We start from the raw sequence: 27,860 nt of genomic DNA on the forward strand, positions 1-27,860 counted from the left end.
TTCCCGCGGATGATATCCGGAGAGGACGCTGCTCCTATAAGCTTGGAAACTTAGTGTAAGAATTACGACGAACTCATCATCATATTAGTCAAATTGTTAGATCAACAAAGTGCACGTGGAAGTCAGATTGCTGTAACCATAACTTGTTCAGGTTCATGAGCCACAACAAGTGCTCGCACGCGTACGTGCTGCCTAACATGGGGGCAGGGGCAGTATTACGCCGAGCGAGGGTAAAAATAATGCCTGAAAATCTGGTTTCATTCCTATAATTCTTCATTAATTTTTTTTAGAGGGCAGCTTTCTTCTACTTTGTGGTCAAGGACCTTCGGCACACAGAATAGCTGAGTGCGGGCCACATGCGGGCCACGTGTTTGAGACCGCTGCTCTGATCTGGCAACATTGCGTCATTGTTTTGAAATGGCTTGTGCGTGTACGCGCGAGTGTTCTTCGAAGTTCTCGTGGGAAAGACTACGCTTTTTTTTACGTTCCGTTGAGTTCTTTGCGAATCCTGTGGTACGTGCCTTTCTGTTTCCACGGTGTATTCCTGCTTGTCGGCGTAGAGACCGCGGTGACGTCGTTCAGCACTCGGCGAGTCAGCAGTTACATGGACGCGCAGACAGCCATGTCCGTGAGTGCCAGCGTTTGTTTGTCCTTGCATGAAGACACCAACAGAGTGGCCGCTGCAAGACACGGGCGGACATTTCGTTCTAATAACTGCACATACCACCTGATAAACATAGTTCCGCTTTCTGTTTACTTTTTTTTCTTTTGTCCAATGTTATCGCTATCTCCCGCTTACATTTCCCGTTTTGTGCCTGTAGAAATCTCATCACAGTACTTCTTCCCAAGCAGCACAATGTACTGAAAGTCGAGTGCAATAGGGGTGGACGGTATGTGTCTTATCAATGTCCTTTAGCTTCACGAGTCTGTTCAAGGGCTTCCACCTACCCGGCCACCCCTATTGCACTCGACTTTCAGTACATTTTGCTGCTTGGGTTGTGACGCTGCTCCGTTTGTGACAGTGCTACGCTATGCGTATGGCGTGACCATATGTGATCATGACGTATGCGACGCAGCACTGCCGACTTCTTATCTGTACACTCTATGTGTCTGATACAGAGAAGTGTGCATGAACGAGGTCACAGCTAAACAGTTAATCCCCATTGGAAGTTTCGTCCATTTCTTCTTCGATTTTGCTTTACACATTCTTTCCTCAATTAAGTACTGCATTTTGTCCGTACTCGCCCCTCCATTAACGCCCAGAAGCATTAATTTCGTCGTTGACCATTTATATAATTTTAGCCATCAGTCATAAATTACGGCACTCAATTACTCTGAACAAACTGTAATCTTAAAAAATGGTCACAGTACTGCAACCTAGAGTATCACTGGCGTCTCTAACGATGGTCTTACTATACTTCACACGGTGTAATATGGCCCCCCTATTAAAAGTAATTTATTCATTACACTACAACGATACAAAATCGGGCCTATTTTTCTACGTTCGAAGACGCGCTCAACTGTACATGATTACACTGCATCACATGGCCCGCCGCGAAACGTTTTATAAATATTTGAGCGCGACGCCGAATACCATATGCTCATTTATGTAAAATGAAACTCGCGCACAGTTTATGCGACGTGTGCGGTTGTCTTCCCCATTTCCTCCTCGGCTGTTCTAGTTGGAGGAACTTTCCCCTTTTTTCCTTTTTTCCCCCCTTTCCGCTTCCGATTCCGCTAGATTCAGCGGAAAGTCATCATGGTGAGGCAACAACACTCGCGCTGTCCGAAGAACAAAAGCAACAGGACCGCGCCAGCTACACTAATAAGAAGTGAGGACTTCCATGAATGGCGAATCAGCCCCCGGCGATGGTGTACGGAAGCCAACTGGGCTCGGGGATCGTGAATTTTTTAAGGCTGCAGTTTTTCCGATCCCAAGCGAGATCGCATCAGCGGAGCGGCTAAATTTTGGATGAGGGCGCGGGAAGGCCCTCGGGAGGGTTTTAGTTTTAGCCACGCTGCGTGATATGTACACGTGTATATAGCCGCGTTGCGCTCTGCTGGACGTGAAGTTTCTGGGATTGTATGCTGCATATTATATTCCTTTGTTGTTCTCGTTTGTAACGCGCCCGCAATGTTGTTCTCGTCGAAATCTTCTCTCTCTCTCTCTCTCTCTCTTTTTTTTTTCGTTCCCTTTTTTAAGGGGGTGGGGTGGGAGGGGGACTTGAATTTCTCATGGGCGGTGTTTTCTTCTACCTCACTACGTGCATTGCATTGCATTACAAATCATGAACGTCCGCAATGCTAAGACACTGCGGCAGTCTGGAAGCACTAATTAGTTTATAGCACTTTTGTTTTGATTCTGTGTCAGCGCCGCGAAGCAACTGTAGCCCTGAGTGGCGTACAGGTGTGGACAGATGGAGAGAGGACAGCAGGAAGGAGTGGGGCACAGGGAGTGGTTAGTATGCGTCCTGGGCCGACTTCAGGGGAAACCGTGCTGCACACTCGTCTGGAAAGGCCACAGGGAAAGCCGGCGGTGTGTAGAACATTACGTGCGTTAAGTATATAGAGCACGTGGTATGGTATATAGTGGCACCTGTTTGTTCATTCCACCACTACACCCACCACCTTGATCATTCTAAATTTCGTTCAGTTTCGTTTTAATTCGGTCAAATAAAATTAGCTAAGTAACGGGAGGACACTATATAGTTGAGGTTGACGGAGTTGGCAGTAAGCGAGTGCCAGATTTTGCAGGATTCAATGTGCTATTATAGTTTTCTGGTAGAAGGCTTCAGAATATCCCAGAGAGCTTTAGCGCCGCTTTGAACCATGGGAACTTGCTGGTAACAAAGGAGAAGAAGGTATTCTGTATCGGGTTAGATTCAGGTTATGTTATGTTAGTTTAGTTTAGATTTGGTTAGTTTTGGTTAGTTTAGGCTAGCTTGGCCTTATGAGGTTAGTTCAAGTTCCTTGCTTGCAGTTTACCATGCTTTGGGCGTTGCGGGCATAAGACATGAGAGCCGGTTTTACCTCACCTTTTAAAGATATATTTTTAACCGTAGGGTTTTGGCGATTTATTATTAAAGGTGGCTGGTTACGCAGTTCATTTTTATCGTTGATTTATTTAAGCATATATTCTGGACATTATTTTTGTCGTTAAACTTTACTCTTCTCTTCTTCAAACTAGAGTTGCATTTGCCTGTCCTGTTTGGAATTATCAGTCGTTAGCGAAGTCGTCTGCGACAGCGGTTTCTTAGAATTTTCTATGACAGGTTTGTAGGCATAGGAGGCTGTATTATTCCTATTGGCGTATGTTGGAGCATTTGAGTTTGCCTACATTGAAATCTAGACGCTCTCTGTGTGATGCTTTACTTTTATATAAATTGATCAATGGTATTTTTAACTGCCCACATCTAGTATCTACTATTTGCTCTCGTTACTCGCCACGGTTTAGTAGGCATCATCCCTTGTTTTATTCCCATGAGATACATCCCATGATTCCAACATCCCGTATGCTATTTTGACTGTCCTGATATTATTCTCTAATTTTAAGTATTTCAAGAAAAAGTGCAGCCGTGTATTGTGTTGTTAATGTATGAAACACATGCATATATACTTTTTTTTTTCTCTCGATTTCATTTTCCTTGTGCTGTTCTACTACCCCTGCTGTTGTTTCTAATTCTGTATATGGTGCACTGCCCGTTAGGCTACTATATCTTAGCCGTTGGCAGGTACCAGTGTCAAAATAAAAGCTCAATCAATCAATCAAGCTCAATCAATTTTATGGCAGAATTTCTTCTTCAAGCCCCTCGTGGTCACCAACAAGTAAATGCCGTCCCAGCGTCCAGATGAGCTTCGCATGCTACGAAATATTATCATATACACTTGTTGGACAAAATAACTCACCAACCACACATCACACGTTCTTTTCTTAATATATAGTATACACTCTTTAAAAAAAGGTGACAAATGTTTACCTCCAAATATGCTAATATGTATGTTTTCTTGCTGTAGTCTTGTTTTTTGTTTTTTTTTTACGTTTCGTTAGCGCAATACATACATGCATACGAAAGTCATGTGTTTTTTTTTTTTTTGCTCTAAATTTCGATCTATATAGCAGTCGTAACTTTTCAGTGAAATTTTGGTTTACATGTTATTACGGATCATAAAACAAGAAATCTAGAAGTTATCTTTATTGACCGATCATCAAGGGAAAGACGCAAACAAAAATTAACCGCACTTACAAACATACAAACTTCACGCGCAAGGCCGCACGCGCAGAGCGCAGGTGTTAGGTTGAAAGGTCGTGCAGGTCCTCTTCGTCTGACAAGCGACTTTGCAAGTGAGGGTCCGGAGACTTCCTCGTTGTCGTAACGGACACTCTGCCGCCACAAGTGACAACATTTCGGATTAACGTACAACCGTGTTGCTGACTGTGTTTTCTACACTTAAACTAATACTCGTCAAACGCGTTGATACCGTTTCCTCGAGAAATAATCGTTGTGTCATGTAATAAACTTGTGCACCCTATGTGGTAAATGGGCTCCGTTACCGCCCTGCGTATGTTGTCGACCGAAAGATGGCGACACAATCAGGGAGGTGAACAGTCCCGTTATACCCTTCCGCAAGGGGATGCATGTGAATATTTTATGAATATTTGTTCTTCTACCATCATCATCATCATCGTCCAGTTTGAAGAAACCATGTGACCATGCAAGCGTCTGTCCATTCGCAAGGCAGTAGTAAGGGGGTACTCGTAGACTGACATTGGGTCCTAAGAAGAAACAATATGCTCCTCAACCTTGAAATGTTACCCCCATTTGAGAGAGGGGGGACCAATGAGTTCGCTCCACGGGCAATATGGGTGAGAGGAAAACTGGGGAACTGCGCAGACAGCTGACCTACTCAAGGGCATGCACTTCCGCAGTGCGCATGACTCACTCGTGTCAAACTCCGTGTGACTCCATCTCAAAACGGAGTGACTTTGTTCCACCGTTCCGACAGCTCACATATTTGCTTTTGGCGGACGTGGTGTTTTTGGCGCGTGGATCGCGGCGTCAATCGTGGTGTGGATGCCTGCCCTGCACCGCACAAAGACACCTCTCATGCACCTCGAATGGCCTGCACAAATTTGCAACGATGAACGATGCATCCACTCAGCCTTTCGCGAAATCAATTTATTGAATGGTCCTCTTTTAAAAATCGCACGCCCGCTGTGTCTGTGGTGTCTGCCAAGCAAAGCAGTCCGAAGCCGAAATAGTTGTGGGCGGAAGCCGATAGAGGGTGGCTGGCAAGCAGGCGAGGATTTGGAGCGTTAAGTAGAGGAGGCTCCTTTGTGGGGTTTCACTCCTTTTCGAGTGAAAGAGTAGCTATCACTGTAAACTATTTCACACCTTTAAAGGTGTGCGCTATGAACATTCAACTTGGTTGTGTAACATTGCATCTCCAGGATGATATTTTACAAAATTTGGAAAGCATTACTAAAGATCAAGTGTCAGTGCAAATCTTGCTTTCATTATGTCTTGGTTATCGTAGGTACGAGCTAATGCATATATGCATCGCTATCGATAATTGAGCACGCGCAAGTGTCTACAATACTGTTGAACAATGTTGAGATGTTGCAAGACTGAATTTTTGGAGGACAGACAACACTCGAGGAAAGAAAACTTGTGCGAAACCGTGCTCCATTATGGTGTTACGAAAATTACACCTAAAAAGGCGTGCGCCATGCACTTATTACACCTTTAAAGGTGTGAAAAGATTTAGAGTGTACTTAACGCACCCAATGCTACGCAAGCGGTGCTGGTCCTAAAGCATAGAAAGGCTCAACCACGAGTCACAACCACAGCCATTGCGATTCTTCCATTCCACTCCAATGTCGAGGAGTAGAAACCGTAATTGCTCCCCAGCTTACACCTTTTCTTTTTTTGTTCCCTTGTTAGAGTGCGCAAGCAGTAGAAGGATCCCTTGGACAATACCGAGCTCGAGCTACTTCAGTCCAGGAACGAAAGGCACCGATGAACCATTCCGACGCAGACGTCGGCTAAAGTGGCTGGTACGTTGCTTGTGACGTTCTATTGCTGAGGGGTCCACGGATATAACGGCGCGCTACTCGGGAGGGATAGTGGGCAGCCTTCACAGGGAACTGTGCCGACATTTGCCTCGGAGCCCCTGACAAAAAACGCGGGGAAAACAGCCAGACAGCACAACCAGTGCTGGAATGCGAACCAAGGTCAGACCTCCATGTCTGCTTCGTATGAAAATGACACCACGTCGTCATCGGCGATCGCCAGAGAAGTACGTTGTGTTGCGTCGACTGGTTTGTTTGGATTGGGACAACCAATGTGACCATCCGCGTGGTGTAGCGCCCGGACTGGGAAGTGATGCGGGTTCGATCCCGGCCCCGGCTGTGCTGTCTGAGGTTTTCCCTCGGTTTTCCGGCAGACTTGTCGGCCCTGGACGCATACTAACCCCACTCCTTCCTGCTGTTCTCTCTCCATGTGTTCACGTCTGTACGCCGCTTATATAGCCACAGTTGCTTCGCTGCGCTAACACAGAACTTAAAAAAAAAACTCCTCTTTCGCGCATTGCCCAGGTTCGTGAGACGTTGGAGCGCAATGAACTGCAGCCGCATGCACTAATTCAACGTAAACGCTCTCTATATACACTCCTAAAACAAAAAAGATGATGGTGGAGGTGATGAAGGAACTGCTTGCTGTATAGTGGGGGGGGGGGGGGGGGGGGGGCCTGGGCCGACTTCACAGGGAACTGTACCGACGTTTGTCGTAAAGCGTCTGAATGAACATAAATTCACATATACGCTCTGCAAGTGCCAACCACACAGCTCCGAATGATAAGCAGTTACCGCTTCTGATTTGAGGAATGAACGCTGCCTACACGCCCTTTTTGTGTGGCATTTAACGTGTATCCAAATGGCTACAAAAAAGCGCACGCCTCCCATTTTCAACAAATCGCGAAAGAGAACGGTGTATTCGGAATGGCACCTGCATGCTTCTGAGCGTGTTTTGCGGTAAAGTTCTGTTTTTATAGCATTAACGCCAGTGCACGAAAAATGTCCCGAAAAACGTCCCGAGTAGCTTTTGTCCCGCGGTGAGCGGGTTCACATCTCCATATTTTTTTTTTCTTCTTTAAAATAGACCAGAAGCCAGGAGTCACGTTTAATAGAAGGAGAACACTGGCTTACATAACAGAAGGGGCCACTGCCAGACTTGTTATAAGACCTATGGACTCGCACGCAGTGTTTTCTTTCGCTGATGATTACGTCCGTATAGACGTCGAACCGTCCGAAACATTTGTTACTCCTTGTTATGTAAGCCAGTGTTCTCCTTCTATTAAATAGTTTTTCTTCTACCATCATCGTCCAGTTTGAAGAAACCATGTGACCATGCAAGTGTCTGTCCATTCACAAGGCAGTAATAAGGGGGTACTCGTAGGCTGACATTGGGTCCTAAGAAGAAACAACATGCTCCTCAACCTTGAAATGTTACCCCCATTTGGGAGAGGGGGACCAATGAGTTCGCTCCACGGGCAATATGGGTGAGAGGAAAACTGGGGAACTGCGCAGACAGCTGACCTACTCACATAGCGTATTGGGCCGCTGTCTCCTCCCGTATAGCTTCCACCAGTGCAGCGTGTCCACATGCGTACAGTCACGAAAGATATAAACAACAACACACAAGCCTTTTTTACCATTGAGCCGCTTTCACTTTGCATGTTTTTTTTTATTAACACGAGACTTTTCATAACAGCACATTGGCAACCGAGTGTTCAATTCTCCTCTTCACATGCACACGAGTGTTTATGTATATATTTATATATATATATATATATTTGTGTTTATATCCTATGAATGCATTTAGCGATTTCTGTTTTTTTACATGTGTGGGTGGTCTTCTGCGCTCCATCCAAGGAGTATGTTTGCGAAACACTTTTTGAAACGCGAGCGAGTGACATGTTTCTGTACAGAAATAGTTGTGGGTCACTGCGCAACTTTGCAGCGAAGACAAACCTGGGAAAGAACAAGGTACTGCATTATCCAATGTGTAATTTTCTGTGATTTTTTTTTTGTCATCTGATAAGCGAACACCTTTATTTTTCTTTGTCCCACTTCAATGGCAACATTGTCCGTGTAACCTGACACTCACACGTGCGCGCACTCTCACACAGAACACTCGTACGCGCGTCTATTTCTTTTTTTTTTCGAGCGATAATAAATAACAGCGGCGAGCGAGTGGATTTTCAAGTATTCTGAGGAAGACAAAAAAAAAAGAAAAGAAGAACGAACAAAAAAAGGACGTGCCCGCAAGAAAAAAAAAACCCGTATGATAAACACTGTCGTCTTTCTTCTTCCACAAGCATGGCGGCGGCGGTGGTGGTGGTGGTGAGGAGGAGAGATTCCAAACCGCTTCTTCCACTCCCAAGAGACGCGGCGGCAAAAAAAATCTAGAACCGCGGCACAACTTTTTGATCTTGGGATTTTTTTTCTCTCTCTCTCTCTCTCTTTGTGGAAGGAGGAGGTGCGGTGAGAAGGAGGAGGTATGGGTGAAGGGAGTCACGTGGGGCGCGGAGTAGATCTTCGATTGGTGCAACGTCACCAGACTGGCGTTTCGCTGATTGGAGGGTGGGTGAGCGGGGCGAAGCCGTTGTCCTGCCTCGGTGGAGCGCCGTAGGGCTCCGCCCCAGGGAGGCTGAGCACGGAGTCGGGACTGGAACGCGGAGGGTCGTGTCCACCCGCCGGTTGGAGGTATGGAGCATCTGCGCCGAGGTTCACGCTCCCTGGAACGAAGCAGGGGAGAAAAAATAAATAAATGAATAAATAATCGGTGTCTTCTGACAGAACGCCACGATGCGCAAACACACAGCCTATCTGGATAGTCCTTGTGGCACTTGCGAAGGCACTAACATGATATATGTACCTCGTTTTCGGGTTTTATGATTTTTCAAATTCGGGAGGGAAAAATCGGGTGCTATTTACGCACGAGAAATCGTGCGCTATATGATCTCTGATTGATATGTCAGCGGGGAAACGAGAGGCATATGAAACGAGCCACTGTTATGACACTGGGACGAGAAAGAAGAATCTTTATATTTCCGCTCGGAACTGGGATAGTGAATGACTCCGGTATTCAAACACTTACCCGAACTCTACAAAAGCTTGTCTTTGACTCCTGCATAGGAGGGGATCATAAACGGAGGACAGATAGGTTGTCACAAATAGCTCTCTTTGCTGATAGTGTATGATTCACTTTTCCGGCGGCTTACCGAGAACAACCGCAAGGATTTCGGGTAGATATCGGGTTTTACCCGAATTCTTGCAAATTTGTTGAGGGGGGGGGGGGGAACTATCGTGAAAAATCGGGTTTAACCCGAAAACGAACAATATACCATATGTCTGATATTTGGGGGATACCACATATATGAATGGATGTCATCCAAATTGCGAAGCGCGACGCGCATACGCCTTTTAGTGACAAGGTGGTGGTGCTGGTGCTGGTGAAAGGGTTAGCCGTTGTCGGCCTCACAGAGGTGGGCAACGTCACGACTGACGCCCTGGGGGAATGTGCGTCCTGGGCCGACTTCTAAGGCAGAACTTCACTACATAGCACGGTGAAGGTCAACCACTGCGCATAATGATACCGCCATCGTTCCCGATTTTTTGGAAAGCGAGAGGCGTATGCCCTTTTGGGATAATTGACATAACTGCGTAAGTGTCCCAAAAAAGTGTATGCCTCCCATTTTTAACCAATCGGGGGGCAGGACGATGTCACTCGGGATGGTGCTTGGCAAAGAGCGTGCTATGCACTCTTAAAAATGAACTTCACCGCATAGCACGCTCCTAGCCAACCATAATCTCGAATGATATCGTTATCTGCCCTGATTTGTTGAAAACGGGAGGCGTACGCCTTTTTTGTGACACTTATGCTGTTCATAATTGTCACAAAAAAGGCGTACGCCTACCGTTTTCAACAAATCAGGGCTCATAACGATATCATTCGAGATGATGGTTGGCTAGGAGCGTGCTATGCGGTGAAGTTCATTTTTAAGAGTGTGTGCTGAAGTTCTCTTTTTAGAGTGAATTTGTGTCACGAAAAGGCGTAATCCTCTCGTTTTCAGCAAATCAGGGGAGAGGACGATGTCGTTAGGGTTGGTGGTGTTGGTAGGAGCGTGTTATGCGGTGAAGCTATGGGCATCGTTCTTTGTTGCGTGCGGATGCAGTGTAATTGGGTGAGGAGGTGCAATTGGGTGAAGAATATAGAGCAACACTGTAACGTACATCTACCTGGTCCGTTCGGGTGCTGGTCCATCGACTGGGCCGAAGTAGGGTTCGCTCCCTGCGGTGGAAATCCCCCGAGTCCACCCTCTCCCGGCGGCGGAGGGGGCTGCTGGCCAGGGAAGAAATCATAGAAACCCGCCTGGGCCCCGTACCCGAAGTCCGCCGGGTTGCTTGAGTCTGAAAAGAGCAGCCACACGGGCTATTTAGACCAATAATTCTTTACGACCACGCTGTCTACGCCCCTCAAGCGTTTAGAGTCCCTTGCGGAATGATGTTTAATCCGATTCAAGAGAGAGAGAGAGAGAGACAGAGAGAAGGAAAAATGGAGACGTCGGCCTATCCGGGTCTGCCAGCTGCTCCAGAATACTTGATATATTGCGAGTTTTTTTAGTCTTAAAAGATGGGCGCAACACCTATTTCGTTCAGAAAGCGCATCAATGTGCAAAGACGCAAGGAAGCATGCACGTTTGTGGAATAGGAAAAGTACACGCTAGAAAGAAAACCTCACCGCATAACATGCTCAAAGACAACATATATATAGGGCCTGACTTTTTCGCGTTTTATTTTTGGCCAAATTCGGGGGGTAAATATCGGGTGGTATTTTTCATTTGAAAATTCGGATGTATTCGGGTTAAATCCCGTTACGGCATATTCTGTCGTCAGGAATTCGGGTGTATTCGGGTGATTTTTTTTTTTTGTTTAATAAAAATTTGTCTTAACCTGGAGCTAATGTTTAGCAATGTTATCAAACTTTATTTTAATGCACGCTTTTGAGTGTGCCACGCGACCTGGATGTTTTCGGGTAGATTCGGGTTAAACCCGAATTTTACAGATTTCGTTCGGTGGGTAAATATCGGGCGGATACGGGTTTAACCCTAAAAAGTCAGGCCCTAATGAACTTCGCCGCATAGCACGCTCCTAGCCAACCATAATCTCGAATGATATCGTTATCTGCCCTGATTTGTTGAAAACGGGAGTCGTACGCCTTTTTTTGTGACAATTATGAACAACATAAGTGTCACAAAAAAGGCGTACGCCTCTCGTTTTCAACAAATCAGGGCAGATAACAATATCATTTGCGATGATGGTTGGCTAGGAGCGTGCTATGCGGTGAAGTTCATTTTTAAGAGTGTGGGCGTCGTCACCACTGTAGCCAAAATAAACGAAAATGGGGGCGTACACCATTTTTGTGGCAATTATGAACCGCATAATGCCACAAAAATGGCGTACGCCCCCTGTTTTCAGCAAATCAGGAGAAAGAACGATGTCACTCGGGGTGATTGTTGGCTAGGAGCGTGCTACGTGGTGAAGTTCATTTCTTCAAAGTGTAGTATCCATATTCAAACAACAATAACTCCTCTTTGCAGAACATATATTTCTTCTTCTTCTTCTTCCTTTAAGTGTTGAGAGAGGTCAGCCAATATTTCTCCCTCGTTCATTGGCCTACAGGGAAGACTTGCAAAAAACGATCCTGTCGTGATCGGCCAATGAAGTGGCTGTACTCGACTTGACAGTGCGTAATTAATAAAGACAAAAAGCTCTCCGCCACACACACACTAATAGATGTTTCGCCCGGGGGTTGTTCTTCCCTTCGGGGTGAGAACATATTATTGCCGACCTCTGGTGTGGCAGCAAGTTTTTTTTTTTTTTTTTTCTTTCAAGGTCATCCAGAAGAGCGTTGCGAAGATAGTCTTTCTTCCCCGCACAGCTCGCATGGAATGTTAGCCGAATTGACTGAAATCGAGCGTTCTTTATGAGATCGTAAAAAAAAAACGTCAGCCTTCCGTTTTTCATATTTGCGGTTATTTCGCGTCCTTTCTGCAATGCGTTTACGGCGTTCGAGAGTATATATACGCTCTAAAAACAGAACTTCACCGCATAGCACGCTGTGCTCCAACTATTGCAAAGAATGATAGGGTTATCGCTTCTGATTCGAAGAGGGAGAGGGGGGCGTTCGCCTTTTTGTGGCAGTTTTCATATATCCAAATTGTCGCAAAAAGGCGTGCGCCCACCTCTCTCTTCGAATCAGAAGCGATAACCATATATTATTCGCGGCAATGATTGGCGCGCAGTGTGCTATGCGGTGAAAGTCTGTTTTTAGAGTGTAGGTGGTCAGTTTAGCGGTCCTAATATAGGAATTGGTAGAAGTGGTTTACCCAGAATTTCGCCCTCGGGGTTGGGGAGGGGGACGGGGTGGGGGGCTCCGCAAGGGGGTGTATTTACATGCTTTTGACCAAATATTGTGCAATCTCACAAGATTTTAGGGGGTCTCCTCGAGATCTTTTTTGGGGGGGTCGTTAGGGGGTGTAGGGGGGGGGGGTCTGGATAAATCACTGAGCGTGAGAATAGAGGATGGAAAACGCGAACGTTACAATGCACGCTGCGGCCTTAATGGGAGCACACGGCTTATGTGCAATAGTGTTTCCATAACGCAGAGCGGTGTAACCACACCAACAACCGCTGCGAGTAACAACCAAGACTTAAAAAAAAAGAAAAATGAATAAGAAGGAAGAATAAAAGACCAAAAGAAGATCGCCTTTTGTAAACATGATGTCATGTTATTGATGTCATAAAGCATGTCTTTTTGTTTGTTTGTTTGTTTGTTTGTTTGTGTTGTTTCTGTGTTCAATCTTTTCGGCCGTTTGCAGACGACAAGCTCACGCGGATTCGCGCCGGCCGCGAGAGCGACGCGGGGCCAGCTTTGGGGACCCAACTACATGAAAAAATAGCGCGTGCACACACAACGCATTTTGGCTTCTGGGCACCGCACAGCCGAATGATACCGTTGTGCTTCTGGTTTCAGGAAAGAGCAGGGCGCACGCCTTTTTGTGGCGACCAGCACACCCGCATAAGTGTCACAAAAAGGCGTGCGCCCCCCCCTTTTCAACAAAACCAGAGAACGATACCATTCCGAGTGACGGTTGGTTCTCAGTGTGTTATGCGGTAAAGTTCTGCTTTTAAAGCGCAGTCATTAAAAGGGCGTACGCCCCCGCTTCCTCTGCAAATCAAAGAGTGATAACGCTATCATTCTGCGCAGGGGTTGGCCTTGGGCATGTTATGCGGTGAGGCTCGTTTCTTTACAGTCCAGGTGAAGCAGCAGCCGCGAGCGAAATTTATGGAAATGACGGAGCGTCAAAAAGCACGCTTATGTAAAAGAGGAAGAGACAAGGCGCAGTGAAAACGGTCTGCCTCCAGGGTGCGCTGCGTCCTAAGTGACGCAGGTGAACCAGAAACAGATGACAGGAGGTTGGCTTTTGTTTTTCGCAAACACCGCTTCAACCCGTGGCGCCCCCTTACATCGAGGTTGAGCGTGCTTAGTCGAGTTGAAAATCGGAGCCCCGAATTTCTGTCAGCGTCTCGGCGTTCAGTAGCAGACTCTTTCTGCTTCCATCGCCTTTTCCGCCAGTTTATTGCGCGGCCTTTTTGTTTTGCGCAACCCTCACATGCGTTCATCAGAAGAATATTATCAGTTTATAATCGGAGAGGCTTGATGGTATATGCGCGCTGTTTAGAAGTGTCGAGTCGTTTTCCGAAAAATGTCATGGCGTGCGACGGTTTTTATTGAACAAGGACTCCTGCATTTCCGTTGTCAGAGCACTGTGATACTTTTTTTTTTTTACAATTGTACTGTTATTCACTGTTAAACGAACTTTACCACATTAAACGCATCCTGGTTTGTCGAAAACGAGAGGCACGCGCCTTTTGGTGACACTTTTGTCTTTAAAATGAACGTCACCACTTAGCACTATCCTATACCCTTAAAATTAACTTCACCACATACACTCTAAAAACTGAGCTTCACCGCATAGCACGCTCTGCGCCAACCACACTTTTAAAAATGAACTTCACCACATAGCACGCTCCTAGCCAACCAGCATCCCGGGTGATATCGTTCCCTTCCTTGATTTGTTGAAAACGGGAGACGTACGCCTTTTTGTGACACTTATGCAGAAATGTTAATTGTCACAAAAAGGCGTACGCCTCCCGTTTTCCACAAATCATGTGAGAGAACGATGTCACTCGGGATGATGGTTGGCTTGGGGCGTGCTATGTGGTGAAGTTCATTTTTAAGAGTGCATTGCCACGTATGATAGGATTATCGCTTCTATTTCGGAGAGATAGAGACGGCGGGGGGGGGGGGGGTACGCCTTTTTGTGTAAATTTGGATACATGATAATTGACACAAAAAGGCGAGCGGATCCTGCCATTATCCCCACCCTTTGCTTTTAGAGTGTAGCACGCGCCTACACTCTTAAAAATGAACTTCACCGCCAAGCACGATCCGAGCCGACCATCATCTCGAGTGATATCGTTATCTGCGTACGCCTTTTTTGTGACACTTATGCTGTTCATAATTGTCACAAAAAAGGCGTACGCCCCCCCGTTTTCAACAAATCAGGGCAGACAACGATATTATTCGAGATTACGGTTGGCTACGAGCGTGCTATGATGTATGATGGTGAAGTTCATTTCAAGAGTGTACACTTCCTTTTTTTTTTTTTTTTAGTTCTACACATTGATTCCTATCAATCGAGGGTTTTATGCCAGCATATTTAGGCGATATTCTCTCGCCATTAAATCCCATTTGCACTGTTTTTGTTCGCTTCGTCGCAAGCGCGTGATACCGAGACAGCCTTTTGCACGAACCTCGAACGTGCTTTTAAATAAGCGTGAAGAGATGGCGCGCGATCTTTCGTAAACGTTCGCCGTCTGCCTCCCCATGGGGGCCACAACGGGTGAATCGGTCAAGGCTCATTGCGTGGGCGTCTGACGGCTGGCCTGCATAGCAAAGTGACCGTTCTACTTTCGCTGACTGACATGTGACGTCATGGGTTGAGAGCGGGTCCCCCGGGGGGTCATGACGCCGTCCGTCAAAGGGGTTGTGGGGGCGATGCGCCCGGCACAGGGCCTCCAAGGCCACCTTCTTTTTCGGAAGCGTCGTCAAATAAGTGAGCGCGTTGCTTGATACCGCAATTGCAATGTTCTTCTTTTCTTGCTTTCTTTTCCTTTCCTTTTTTTTTTCTTTTTCTTTTTGCGTGTGTGTATCATGCGATGTAAGGCCGTTCAGAATGAAATCGTTCTGTTTCCTGAGTTGTTGAAAATGAGTGGCGTACGTCTGTTTATAACAAGTTGGATATATAGCTTAGTAAATTACCGCACTCTTGAAACAGAACTTCCACCTCAGGCACGCTGAAGGCCACAGTGACATCGTTATATTGCTCCTGATTTGCGGACAGCGAGGGCGTATACGCTTTTTTGTGACACTTAAAAGTAACTGCATAGGCGTCACATAAAGACAAACGATGAGATTCTGAATCATGGTTGGCTGGGAGCGCTTTATGTGCTGCGAAGTTCTGTTCACAACAACAACTTGTTGTTCTGGACAACAAGTTCTGTTCTGTGAAGTTCAGACTGAAAGCATGTGCCGTACGCCTTTTTGTGACAGCGCAACTGTACGAGTGTCACAAAAGGTGGTGCTGGTGGTGGTGGTGATGATGGAACTGCTTGCCGTCGTCGGCAACGCCACGAGTATCGCAGGGGGATCATGTGTCCTGGGCCGACTTCATAAGGAACTGTGCCGCGCGACATTTGTCTTAAAGCGTCTGAGGAAAACCCAGGGAAAACACCCAGACAGCACAGCCGGCGCCCCGGGTGTCCGCCGGGTGATGTCACAAAAGGGCGTACCCTTCTCGTTCGTATTCAACAAATCAGGGGTGATAACGATATAATCCGGAACGATGTTACGCGTATTTGAAAGTGTCTCTGTCTTCTTTTCACCTCTAAGTACTGCTATACTACTTGCCCGCTTGCTATAAATACAGAAAAAACCTTTTCCATACGTAAGCTTTTGCTGCTCGGTCTACACTTACGCGAAGAATAATTTACAACGGCGATCATAGTAACATCACCTCCCTCCCCCCCCCCCCCCCCCACTCTCTCTCTCTCTCGGTTTCTACCCGGTAGGTGGCAGCGCGGTGCGTTACGTGGTCAGGTGAGCGAGATATTGGTCGCTCGCGTGGGAATTAATGAAGCGTCGCCGCTGTGGCCCCGGGGGGGGGGGGGGGGGGGAGAGGTGGGTGTCGTATGGGGAGAAACCCTCCCAAATCACCGGGTGCAGCACACTGAAATTGCCTACCTGCCTTTTGCGGAGAGCGACAGTTTTAGTATACGCTGCGGTCCACTTGTGGGATTCTACAGGGCCAGATTGAGAAAGATCCGCGCTTTATTTTTGGCACGGCTTTCGCGTCTATAGCGCCCTCTGTTGGACGATTTCTTTGCGTGTTCAGCGAAATGGAATAATCTGCGCCGTAAAGGAACGACAGCAAGAACGAAGTGGTTACAAAGCACACTCTAAAGAAAAAAGGGCGTGAAAAGGTGGTAACTTCTATAGTTACCACCTTGCTATAGGTCCAACAGAGAGTCTGATAAAGGGTGTAAAAGGGTGGTAAAAGAAATTATCCTATATCAAAATTGCTACAAAAAGGCGTACGCCCCCCCCCCCCCCTCGCTCACCGAATCAGAAGCGGTAACCCTATCATTCGTGGCAGTGGTTTGGCGGACAACGTGCTATGCGGTGAAGTACTGTTTTGAGAGTGAGGTAGCAGGTAGAACTTTGCAATCTTTTAGGCACGACGTATGCGACAACTATTACCTCCTAAAAGGTGTAACTACTCCACCCTTTTTTCTAAGAGTGCAGATATCTTTACCGGACAGCGTGCCTGTACATTTTACACTCTAAAAAACGGAATTTCACCGCACGGTACCCTGTACGCCAACCATAGCCACGAATCATAGGGTTATCGGTTCTGGTTCGAAGATATAGGGGGGCGTACGCCTTTTTTTGTGTCAGTTATCATTAATCGAAATTCTTCTTTTAGAGTGTACGCGTGATCGCGCACTCTTCAAACAGAACTTCACCACACCGATCCTATATAGCCAATCGTCATCCGAAATGTCCTTTTGTGACACTTACGTAGTTACGTTAATTGTCACAAAAAGGCGTAACCTCCTAGCTTTCCACAAGTCAAGAGTGATGATAACTGTGCGTTGGGCGCAACGACTGACGCAGAGGGCGTTATGCGGTGAAATTCTGTTCTTTTGTTGTTTTTTTTACACGGTACTGTTTCCTATTCTTTGACTTGTTGTTGTTGTTGTTGCTCGTCAGGATTAAACGGACTAACCGGTCCTTTTCAGCAGGACAAAGTCCCCTTTATTGTATTCTATTTTTGACGAAATGCTTACGAAAAGTTTGTTTGTTTGTTTGTAAGGGGAAAAAAAACGAGGAGAAATTGAGTAAAAATAAAGGAGATTTACGAAAAGATATCGCTTACTTTTCAGCTTGTTTCGATACGTTCCGTAATTTACAACACCACGACAATGTTCGCGGACGAACAAACCCGCCGTTGCTTCGCCTCACAAAAAAAGCGTCGTGAAAACTATATGACGTTACATGGGAACGGCCAACGTAACGGCGACCGGACAATAGTTGGCGTAACGCCACGGCCATATTGCGCAACGGACCCGTCAGCTGCGTTCACTCCCTGAAAGATCTCTTTAGAAAAAGCCTCTGTCACTAACATTCGGTGCACAAGTATGCCTGTAACGCAGCAAGCATTCCACTTCGTGAAACGGGGTTAAACTGCTGACGACGATGTGTTTTGAAGGAGCATGCAGTGCGGAGTCGTCGACTGACTTTGAGATTATATGGTCGTATTCGATTCGAAGTTATCACTCTCAAAGCAGAAACAGCAGCAGCAACAACCGCTTAGAAAGCGTTGCGAGCCTGTTGTCAGTAGGAAGTCGTGACAGCATTACCTTTGCTTTTAGTTTATTGAATATTCCTCAACTGAGAGCGCTGCTTATATGCGAAGGTTATGTACGGTAGCTTACAAGTTAAGGTGTGGTCTCTGTTCTCTACCGTTCGTGACACTAACAAATACACTCTAAAAAATGAACTTCACCGCATAGCACGCTCTTAGCCAACCATTATCTCGAATGATATCGCTATGTGCCCTGATTTGTTCAAAGCGGTAGGCGTACGCCTTTTCTGTGACACTTATGCGATTCATAATTGTCACAAAAATGGCGTACGCCTCCCGTTTTCAACAAATCGGGGCAGATAACGATATCATTCGAGGTCATGGTTGGCTAGGAGCGTGCTATGCGGTGAAGTTCATTTTTAAGAGTGTAGAAATTGTGTTGTCCCACTTACACTCTAAAAACAGAACTTCACCGCATAGCACGCTGTGCGCTGTGCGCCAACCAATGCAAAGAATGATAGGGTTATCACTTCTGATTCGAAGAGAGATGGGGGCGTACGCCTTTTTTGTGGCAATTTTCATATATCCAAATTGCCACAAAAAGGCGTACACCCACCTCTCTCTTCGAATCAGAAGCGATAATTATATCTTTCGTGTCAATGGTTGGCGCACATGCGTGCTATGCGGTGAAGTTCTGTTTTTAGAGTGTAGGAGCCGTGGGTTGTATTCACAAAGTTTACCCAAAATAAGAACTAATTACGGGTACATTTCATTTCAGTATTTCGCGGTTAAAATATGGAATGCACTACCAATACACGTACAAAGTAGCACATCGATATACACCTTTAAAAAGCGAATTCGAAATTACTTTGCTTGAAGTGGCGTTACAAAAACCACTTCATATCGCTCATATCAAGGGTAAGGAATGTGGACAAAGGTTACACGATTTTGAGTCGCATGAACTGTTTACATGTTGCTTTCTCGTCTCGTTAGAAAATAGTTAATCATTGAGCCATATGATATGTACATTAAGCTAATTACTTGCTTCTATGTGTTATGTTGTTATTCCTTGCCGATTAATTTCATTTTCCACTTCTTCAATCAGGATCAATTACACGCAACCAGCCTTTGATCCTTGTATGTTAGCGCCTATTGGTATTGCTCTTGACCATATCCCATGTAAAATTTTAGCACTGTGTAAATGAGAACCTGAATAAAAAATATCTATCTATCTTTATTTGAATGATGATGAGTGGAGGGTTTCTCTTAACCAGAACTTCAGTACGCATAACGCTTTGAAGTCAACCATTGCAAACAACAACAACAAATTTATTTTTGGTTATGATTGGGGTCATTGTCACTACCGATATGTGGAAAGCGCACTGCGTACGCGCGCCTTTGACAGTGAACATATTTGCGTGTCACAAAAAGGCGTACGCCTCCCGTTTTCATCAAGACACGCTGTAATAGCAAAACTTCACGGCATAGCACGCTCTGCTCCAACCATTGTTATACGTATGATAGGATTATCACTTGTGATTCGAAGAGAGAAGGGGGCCGACACCTTTTTGTGCCGTTTTGGATATACGATAACTGCCACAAAAAGGCGTACGCCCCACCCTATTCAAATCAGAAGCGATAACCCTATCATTTGTGGCTGGCAGTGCACTCTAAAAAGCGAACTTTACCGCGTAGCACGCTGAGCGTCAACCATTGCCACAAATGATAAGGTTATCGCTTTTTATTCGAAGAGAGAGAGGGGGGCGTACGCCTTTTTTGTGGCTACTTGAATATATGATAATTCCACAAAAAGGCGTACGCCCCTCTCTCCTCGTGTCAAAAGCGATAACCCTATCATTCCTGCTAATGGCCGGCGCACAGCGTGCCATGCGGTGAAGTTCTGTTTTTAGAGTGCATTGCCACAAATGATAGGGTAATCGCTGCTGATTTGATGAGGTTGGGGGGACGTACGCCTTTTTGTGTCAATTATCTTATACAAGAATTGACACAGAAAGGCGTACGCCCCCATCTGTCTTCGAATCAGAAGCGATATCCCTATACCATTCGTGGCAATGGTAGGCGCGCAGCGTGCTATGCGGTGAAGTTCCGTTTTAATTCAATTCTGTACGCTTTTAACGCTTCTGATTCTGTTTTTAGTTTGCAGGGAAGGTCATCCTGCGCCACCGGAAGTTCATGCGGTAAGCGGGGAACGCCATACGTGCACAAATGTGGGTCTACTTTTATCTGCACCCACCCTGTATATAGTTTCTACGTTTCATATACGTTTGACAAAAGTCATTTTCATAGTTAGATCTAAAAAGTATCACAAAGTTCTTCTTCAGTACACTCTTAAAAATGAACTTCACCGCATAGCACGCTCCTAGCCAACCATAATCTCGAATAATATCGTTATCTGCCGTGATTTGTTGAAGACGGGAGGCGTACGCCTTTTCTGTGACACTTATGCTGTTCATAATTGTCACAAAAAAGGCGTACGCCTCCCGTTTTCAACAAATCACGGCAGATAGCAGTATCATTAGAGATTATGGTTGGCTAGGAGCGTGCTATGCGGTGAAGTTCATTTTTAAGAGTGTACCGTAAAGTAAAGTAATCGAACTTCGAGTACTTCAGTAAAGTGTCCGAACTCGGTTTGCATGACTCTCTCTCTCTCTCTTTTTTAACGCCAATAATCGTACAGGGCAACCTTCGAAGCATCTCCCCCCCCCCTAAAAAAAAGACAAAAAAAAAAAAAGAAGCATAGCGGACACCTGCTCTTTTAAGAAATCGCCCAAAACGGTGCCTTTCAATACGACCGTACATGCAGGCAGACACGAATCGGACAAGGCAACCAGCGCGGCAGATATATACCTTCCCTCATGCCTCCTGCCGCGTTTCCTCTGCACTGACGCGCGCGCCTTGCACGGAAGCCTTCATCCTCCGAGAGCGTTCCTTCCTGTCCGTGCTCCATCATCGTCTTAGGGACTTGCCACGAAACAAGGGCGCCGAACAAAAGGTCTTATTGCTGCTGCTTCTTGTTGTTTTCTTTCGCTGACGGCGAAACGCAAGTGTCAGTGTTGCCAGACGAACGACGACCTCCCGATTCCTGGCGCTGTAGCAATCCGTCAAAGTCAGCGTCGTGCCTTTCTGTCTCGCGATAGACACTCGGTCGAAGAGGCGGTCGCGGCCAGGTAGTAATACGTACACTATATATACGCGAGCGGACTGCAGAGCACGCAAGCTGAAGAGGTTTACCCTCGTCGGTGTCGTAATGCGGGCGCGTCGTACATTCTACAAAACGGCACATATCGTCCTTGACTGGGTAACACGATAAAATTCGCATCGTAAGTACAGTCAAACAGTCTTTAACGAAAATACCTTTACTGCGAATTTTTTTTGCTGTCCCCTGAGTTTCGTTGTAAAGGAGTTTGACTGTAACACGGAAATACTCGGAACTTGATTTTTTTTTCCCTCTTATAGCAATTCAATGTTATTTAAAAACGGCGAGAGGGAGAGAGAGATCCTATAGGATAAAAAAAAGTATGCAGTAGAAACAGAAGCTGATTTGTTGAAAACGGAAGGCGTACGCCTTTTTGTGACACTTATGTAGTTACTGTACACCCTACAAACTGAACTTCACCGCATAGCACACTCTGCGCCAACCATTGTCACGAATGATAGGGTTATCGCTTCTGATTCGAGGAAAGAGGGAGGCGTACGCCTTTTTGTGTCAGTTATAATATATCCAAATTGACACAAAAAAGGCGTACGCCCGGCGCTTTCTGCAGATCAGGAGTGATAACGGTATTGTCCCTCAGCGTGTTATGCAGTGAAGTTCTGTTTTAGGAGCGCGGTGCCACACCTATTAAACGGACGTATTTAAAAAAAAAAAAATTATCCTTCGCGGCTTTACAGAAATTACATTTAATACCAGTTGCGCCATCGTGCGCGAAATAACAAAAAGAGCCACATTTCTCATTTCATATTACGAGTCAACTTGGACGACGCGAGTCTGCGTCTCGTTTCCGCGTAGCTTGACACATTCGGGTTTGTAATCATAGCTTTTTACAATGGCCGTGACAGCTCTCATGCCCACGTATATACACGGGCATGCATATGTTCTTGATGGTTACGAAGGCGTCCGCTACCCAGCGATTTGTATCAATGCTATATAGCTTCTATTAGGACCCCCTCTCCGAATGACGCGGGAGTCCCCGCGCTCACGCAGTCTTTCGCTTCGTCTGCCTTGATGCCGACCGGACCGCTTTCAATCGCTCGACGACGACGACGCGTGGACAAAGAACGATTTCGAAGACCGCTTCCACTTCTCCCCCCTCCCTTACGTAGGGGAGGGGGGGGGAGGGAGTATGGGGAGGGTGTGTTCTTTTGTTGTGGGTCTCTTCATGTTTATCAAGAGCTTCCCCTGGCAGCGAGGCCCGAGGCCAGCGCGGTGGCTGTTTCTGACAGCTGCTCGGGTTCCCTTCGAGGTGAGGGTCAGGCATGCAGCAGGGGCGACCCAGGAGCTGGGGCTGGTGGTGCTTGTGTTGGCGTTTTACGTGTATAGGGGGGGGGAAGCATGCATACAGGGCTGCGTGTCTGTGTGTGACGGATCGACGCTGTCTGCGTAAACGTGCGGTGAAAAAAAAAGAAAGAAAAGAAAGAATAAAAATGCGAAAGAGAATGGTTGTCGCCCAGTCATGTTCCGTGAGGGGTTCACGAAGATGCCGCTGCATTGTTAATCGTTGATTACACTCTTAAAAATGAACTTCACCGCATAGCACGCTCCTAGCCAACCATTATCTCGAATGATATCGTTATCTACCCTGATTTGTTGAAAACAGGGGGCGTACGCCTTTTCTGTGACAATTATGAACAGCATAAGTGTCACAAAAAAGGCGTACGCCTCCCGTTTTCAACAAATCAGGGCAGATAACGATATCATTCGAGATAATGGTTGGCTAGGAGCGTGCTATGCGGTGAAGTTCATTTTTAAGAGTGTACGTTATCCTGCACTCTTAAAAATGAACTTCACCGCATAGCACGCTCTTAGCCAACCATAACCGCGAATGATATCGTTATCTGCCCCGGTTTGTTGAAAACGGGAGGGTACGCCTTTTTTGTGACACTTATGCTGGCCATAATTGTCACAAAAAAGGCGTACGCCTCCCGTTTTCAACCAATTAGGTCAGATAACGATATCATTCGAGATTATGGTTGGCTAGGAGCGTGCTATGAGGTGAAGTTCACTTTTAAGAGTGTGGGCGAATGCAGAACGGGGAAGGATTTCGCGTGTATACTATCACGTCCTCTCTCTTGAAACAAATATGTATTGCTAAGTGTCACACAAAAGGGCGTACGCCCCCCGATTTCAACAAATCTGGGTAGATAACGGGCGTCATTCGATGGTTCGCTAGGGGCGTGTAATGTGGCGAAGTTCTGTTCTGTGTTCTGCCAAGCACCATCTCGGGGTTGACATCGTTCTTTCCCCTGATTTGTTGAAAATGAGAAGCGTACGCCTTTTTGTGACACTTACGCAGTTACGGTGATTGTAACAGAAAAGCGTTACGCTTCGCGCTTTCCACGAGTTAGGACTGATAACGGTATCATGCATTCAGTGCCCTGGTAGGCCGTCACCACATAACACGCTCAGGGCCGATCGCTGCACAAAACGATACCCTTAAAAATTCCGATTTGTGAAAAAAGCGGGGCGTACGCCCCTTTTCTGAGGATTAACACAACTGCACAAGTGTCACAAAAGGGCGTGCGCTTCCCGTTTTCAACAAATCAGGGGAGAGAACGATGTCACTCATGATGATGGGTGGCTAGAAGCGTGCTATGAGGTGAAGTTCTGTTCACCGCATAGCAGTCTGAAGGCCAACCATTGTATAGAATGATGCCTTTATCACTGCTGATTTGTTGAACATGAGAGGCGTACGCCGTTTTCGGACGCTTATGTAGTTATGTTAAGTGTCCCAAAAAGGCGCTTGCCTTTCAGGAGAGATGCAGGTGGAGGTACTCTTTATGATAATTGAAGGAAGGAATAATAAGGGCTTCAATGCTCGCGCCCCGAAACTGGTGTCCTGATGCTGACGAGGGTGCTGACTCTGTCTACACAATATACACTCTTAAAAATGAACTTCACCGCGTAGCACGCTCCTAGCCAACCATCACCTCGAATGATATCGTCATCTGCCCTGATTTGTTGAAAATGGGAGGCCTACGCCTTTTTGTGACAATTATTAACAGCATAAGTGTCACAAAAAAGGCGTCCGCCTCCCGTTTTCAACAAATCAGGGCAGATAACGATATCATTCGAGGTGATGATTGGCTAGGAGCGTGCTACGCGGTGAAGTTCATTTTTAAGAGTGTGCACGTCGGGCACGACCGTTCTCTGCCTTGCAACTCGAACTGTCAGAAGGACTTAATGCAAACGATATATCGTAAGCTAAATGTTGGGCATAAATTTCTTCCGCTGTACAGAAAAGAAAAACAGCAGCAGCAGCGAAGCAGAAGCCAACTTCCGAACTTTGAGTCTAATTAATTATGTTCCGCCCTCGAGCATCGAAACGCCATTTGCTGTGTTCAAAAAAAAAAGGAAAAAGAAAACAGCGTTTGCGGGTATATACACGTTGAGAAACAAAGCACATTCCTGCAACGCAAGTGGCGAAGAAAAATGGCTCCGGTGGAAGAGCCGCCGCGTGTCGTGACTTCCGGGCGTCGAGGGCAAGGTTGCCAGACTGTATCTTGCGAGCTCGGTTGCTCCACTGCGCGTCTGTTGTATAGCGGAACATACGGAGGGAGCCTGCTTCCGCAAAACGAAGCCTCTGTCGTGCTGCTTCTACGATTATTCGTGTTACAAAGTTTTAGAGTAGGGCGCAAAACCCAAAAACGCGAGCGCTACCTGCGCGCGCGCGGCATGTAGAATAGCGGTGCGCTTGCGTTCTTCGCTTGCAGATCCGTAGCAGATCTATAGCAATTTTGCCGTAACAATCAATCGCAAAGCCTCGTACGACCTCGTCGTATCCCCGTGTTTCTCCCGCTATATATAGTGGAAGCCGCTGTTAAATGTGCTCAACGTCTTATAGAAAGAAGCGCTCATTACCTGAGAAGTAGCCGAAGGCGGAGTTTGGGCCGGGTCCCATTTCGGGAGAGTCATCCAGACCGTCGGGTGACATTCCCGGGCGAAGGGAACGCATCACTCTTCGGGGACTCCGGAAGAAATGCCGCCGGGCCCCCAGGGTGCTGAGCTGCTTCATTCGACGCTCTTTTGAACGGCGGTTCTGAAACCATACCTGCGTGACCACGAATATAGAAACATCGATTAGGCAAAAGCGTAAACATTTACAGCCACATTGTCCGGCGCTTAAAATTAGACCGTTTTCTTTTCTTTTTCGCTTATATTTTGTCACGCAAAATCGCCGGCAAGACTACACTGTAAAACACGCAGCTTCACCGCATAGCACGCAGAGAACCAACCGCCATCCCGAATGGCATCGCTCTCTCTCTCTGTCCGGGAGGCGTACGTCCTTTTGTGACACTTATGCAGTTACACTCTAAAAGCAGAGCTTGACAGCATAGCACGCTGTGCGCCAACCATTGCTACAAATTATAGGATTATCGCTTCTCATTCGAAGAGAGAGAGAGAGAGAGGGGGCGTATGCCTTTTTGTGGCAATTTGGATATACGAAAGGTGACACAAAAAGGCGTACGCCCCCCTCTGTCTTTCAATCGCAAGCGATAACCCTATCATTCGAGGTAATGGTTGGCGCATGGCGTGCTATGTGGTGAAGTTCTGTTTTTAGAGTGTACGACTGTTGTCATAAAAAGGCGAAAACCCACACATAAATGTATATTCGACCGGTATCCCAGCTTATACTGCAATACCGTGATATACAGCTCTATATACACACATGTCAGTAATTCCTCCCGACGCAAAAATGCCAACCGCGAAAAACGAAGAACACAAAAGTCATCACCGTCGAAGTCAAGTAATTCGTCTTCCAGCACAAAAAAACAGGAGGGGGAACCGATATCCGAAGCACGACGAAAATTCCACCTCACCACTTATTTGACTTCTCGTGATTTCGGAACTCTTATTTTTCGCCCACTCATTATGCGAAACATACGCGCTCGTAAATATGAACATAACGAGTGCAGCCCGACCTGGGAAAACAATTTACTGCCTCCGCTAATAAAAGAGCTCTTAAACGAAGGGGTGTGGGATCGTTTGTTTTGACAATGACCTCGTCATAATTGAGCAAACAGTCGGGGAGGGATGCGCTGTTTTGTTTTCCTTCGCGCGGATACACAGTGTTGTGTACACAGGGACGGTTTTACATCTGCATCAGGACTCCTTAACTGCCTCGTTATATTGAGTACGATGTTGCGATCGCGTTCAGCGATTAGGGGCATAGGTACACGTGGGATAGGCAGGGGATAGGCGTTTTCTGTGCCCTGATTTGTTGAAAATGGTTTGCGTACACCTTTTTGTGACAATTACGCAGTTTATAACTGAAAAAAAAAATGGCGTACGCCTTCTGTTTTCAACAAATCAGGGCAGGGAGCAATGTCATTCGAAATGATGGTTGGACTATACAGGCGAAATAACGGCCGTTCCCCTAACGGCCTTAGGTTTGCCGTCTGACTATGGTATAACTGCCCTTTGTAGCGTCAGGGTGCACAGCGCCCCCTCATCACCTTCGTTAAGAGCATAGCTGGGCTCTCGTCTTTCTAGACGTTTTTTTTTTTTTTTTTTCTGCTAGACCCGGAGCAGCTTGTCGCGCGGTGAGCGGGCTCACATCTAAATTTTTTTTCTCCTACTATCATCATCATCATCACCATCATCATTACAACATGTGGTGCTTGTGTCATAAAAGCGCGAGGAATGCATTTTTTGCCCATAAGTGCTAGCCGCGCTTGCTGCTGACAGCAAGAACAAAATAACCCGATATATCCCGAATGTATATACGGCGTGGGACAAAACTTTACGGAACACCGGGGTGTCGCATTTCTCGATTGGGGTGGCACCCTAGCCGCAAACAGGAGCGGCCACACATATACACTCTTAAAAATGAACTTCACCACATAGCACGCTCCTAGCCAACCATCACCCCGAATGACAACGTTCTCGCCCTAGATTTGTTGAAAACGAGAGGAGGAGCCTATTTTGTTCCCATTATGCACGGCACAAAATAGGCTCCTCCTCCCGTTTTCAACAAATCAGGGGCGAGAACGTTGTCATTCGGGGTGATGGTTGGCTAGGAGCGTGCTATGTGGTGAAGTTCATTTTTAAGAGTGTACTGGGGGATGGATGCAATAGCGCCGGTCACCCGTCTCTTATTCGAATTCGTCCTAATAGCTAGCATGGGGCCGCTTCAAATGAGGAAATACGCCAGTGCCGTGTTCCGTAAACTTTTATCCCAAGCTGTATCAATAGCACCTGACTCCCCCCTCCAAATCCGAGGAACTCAAACATGCGTTGTCGCGTAAAACGTGTAACATCACGTGACCCATGCTCCGCAGAATCGTATTCGACACCGAGCTCCGCCAGACGAACCTCTTAGGCTGTATACCACAGACATCCCCACCGGGTTATCATCCACCTTGCAGACTGAAGGAAGCTCCGACACAAAGGTGTCAACTCCATACTCCACGGCTATATGCGCGATATCTCTTCCCCGATATTCCGCCTCGTTCCCTTTCCCTCAACAGGGCTTCTTCACAAAGGTTATAGGTACAATGGAGCAGCCTTATCTGAAGCGAAGTCAGGGTATATATCGGTGAGCATGCTATAGTACGCGCTATATGCG

General features: G+C 46.5%; 1 protein-coding gene and 1 long non-coding RNA gene across 5 annotated transcripts in view; one reads left to right on the forward strand and one right to left on the reverse strand.

The window, feature by feature from the left end:
• Nucleotides 1-420: 420 nt before the first annotated feature.
• The window catches only part of LOC135370634 (uncharacterized), a 61,967-nt gene continuing 34,527 nt past the window's right edge, over nucleotides 421-27,860 (forward strand). Inside the window, exons 1-2 of one of the 2 annotated variants that reach the window (XR_010415404.1) lie at nucleotides 421-628; nucleotides 5,943-6,055. This is a non-coding gene — a long non-coding RNA (uncharacterized LOC135370634). The remainder of the gene's footprint in view (nucleotides 629-5,942; nucleotides 6,056-27,860) is intronic. The other variant, XR_010415405.1, reaches the window with a different exon arrangement.
• Nucleotides 7,718-27,860, reverse strand: part of LOC135370633 (LIM/homeobox protein Lhx1-like) — a 121,697-nt gene continuing 101,554 nt past the window's right edge. For 2 of the 3 annotated variants that reach the window (XM_064604417.1, XM_064604419.1), the window contains exons 6-8: nucleotides 25,154-25,343; nucleotides 10,295-10,471; nucleotides 7,718-8,796 (exon numbers count right to left, since the gene is read on the reverse strand). In XM_064604417.1, coding sequence (XP_064460487.1) covers nucleotides 8,612-8,796; nucleotides 10,295-10,471; nucleotides 25,154-25,343 — 552 coding nt within the window. In that variant the 3' untranslated portion in view covers nucleotides 7,718-8,611. The remainder of the gene's footprint in view (nucleotides 8,797-10,294; nucleotides 10,472-25,153; nucleotides 25,344-27,860) is intronic. The other variant, XM_064604418.1, reaches the window with a different exon arrangement.

The sequence above is a fragment of the Ornithodoros turicata genome, chromosome 10 (genome assembly GCF_037126465.1).
Source record: "Ornithodoros turicata isolate Travis chromosome 10, ASM3712646v1, whole genome shotgun sequence".
Classification (NCBI taxonomy): domain Eukaryota; kingdom Metazoa; phylum Arthropoda; class Arachnida; order Ixodida; family Argasidae; genus Ornithodoros; species Ornithodoros turicata.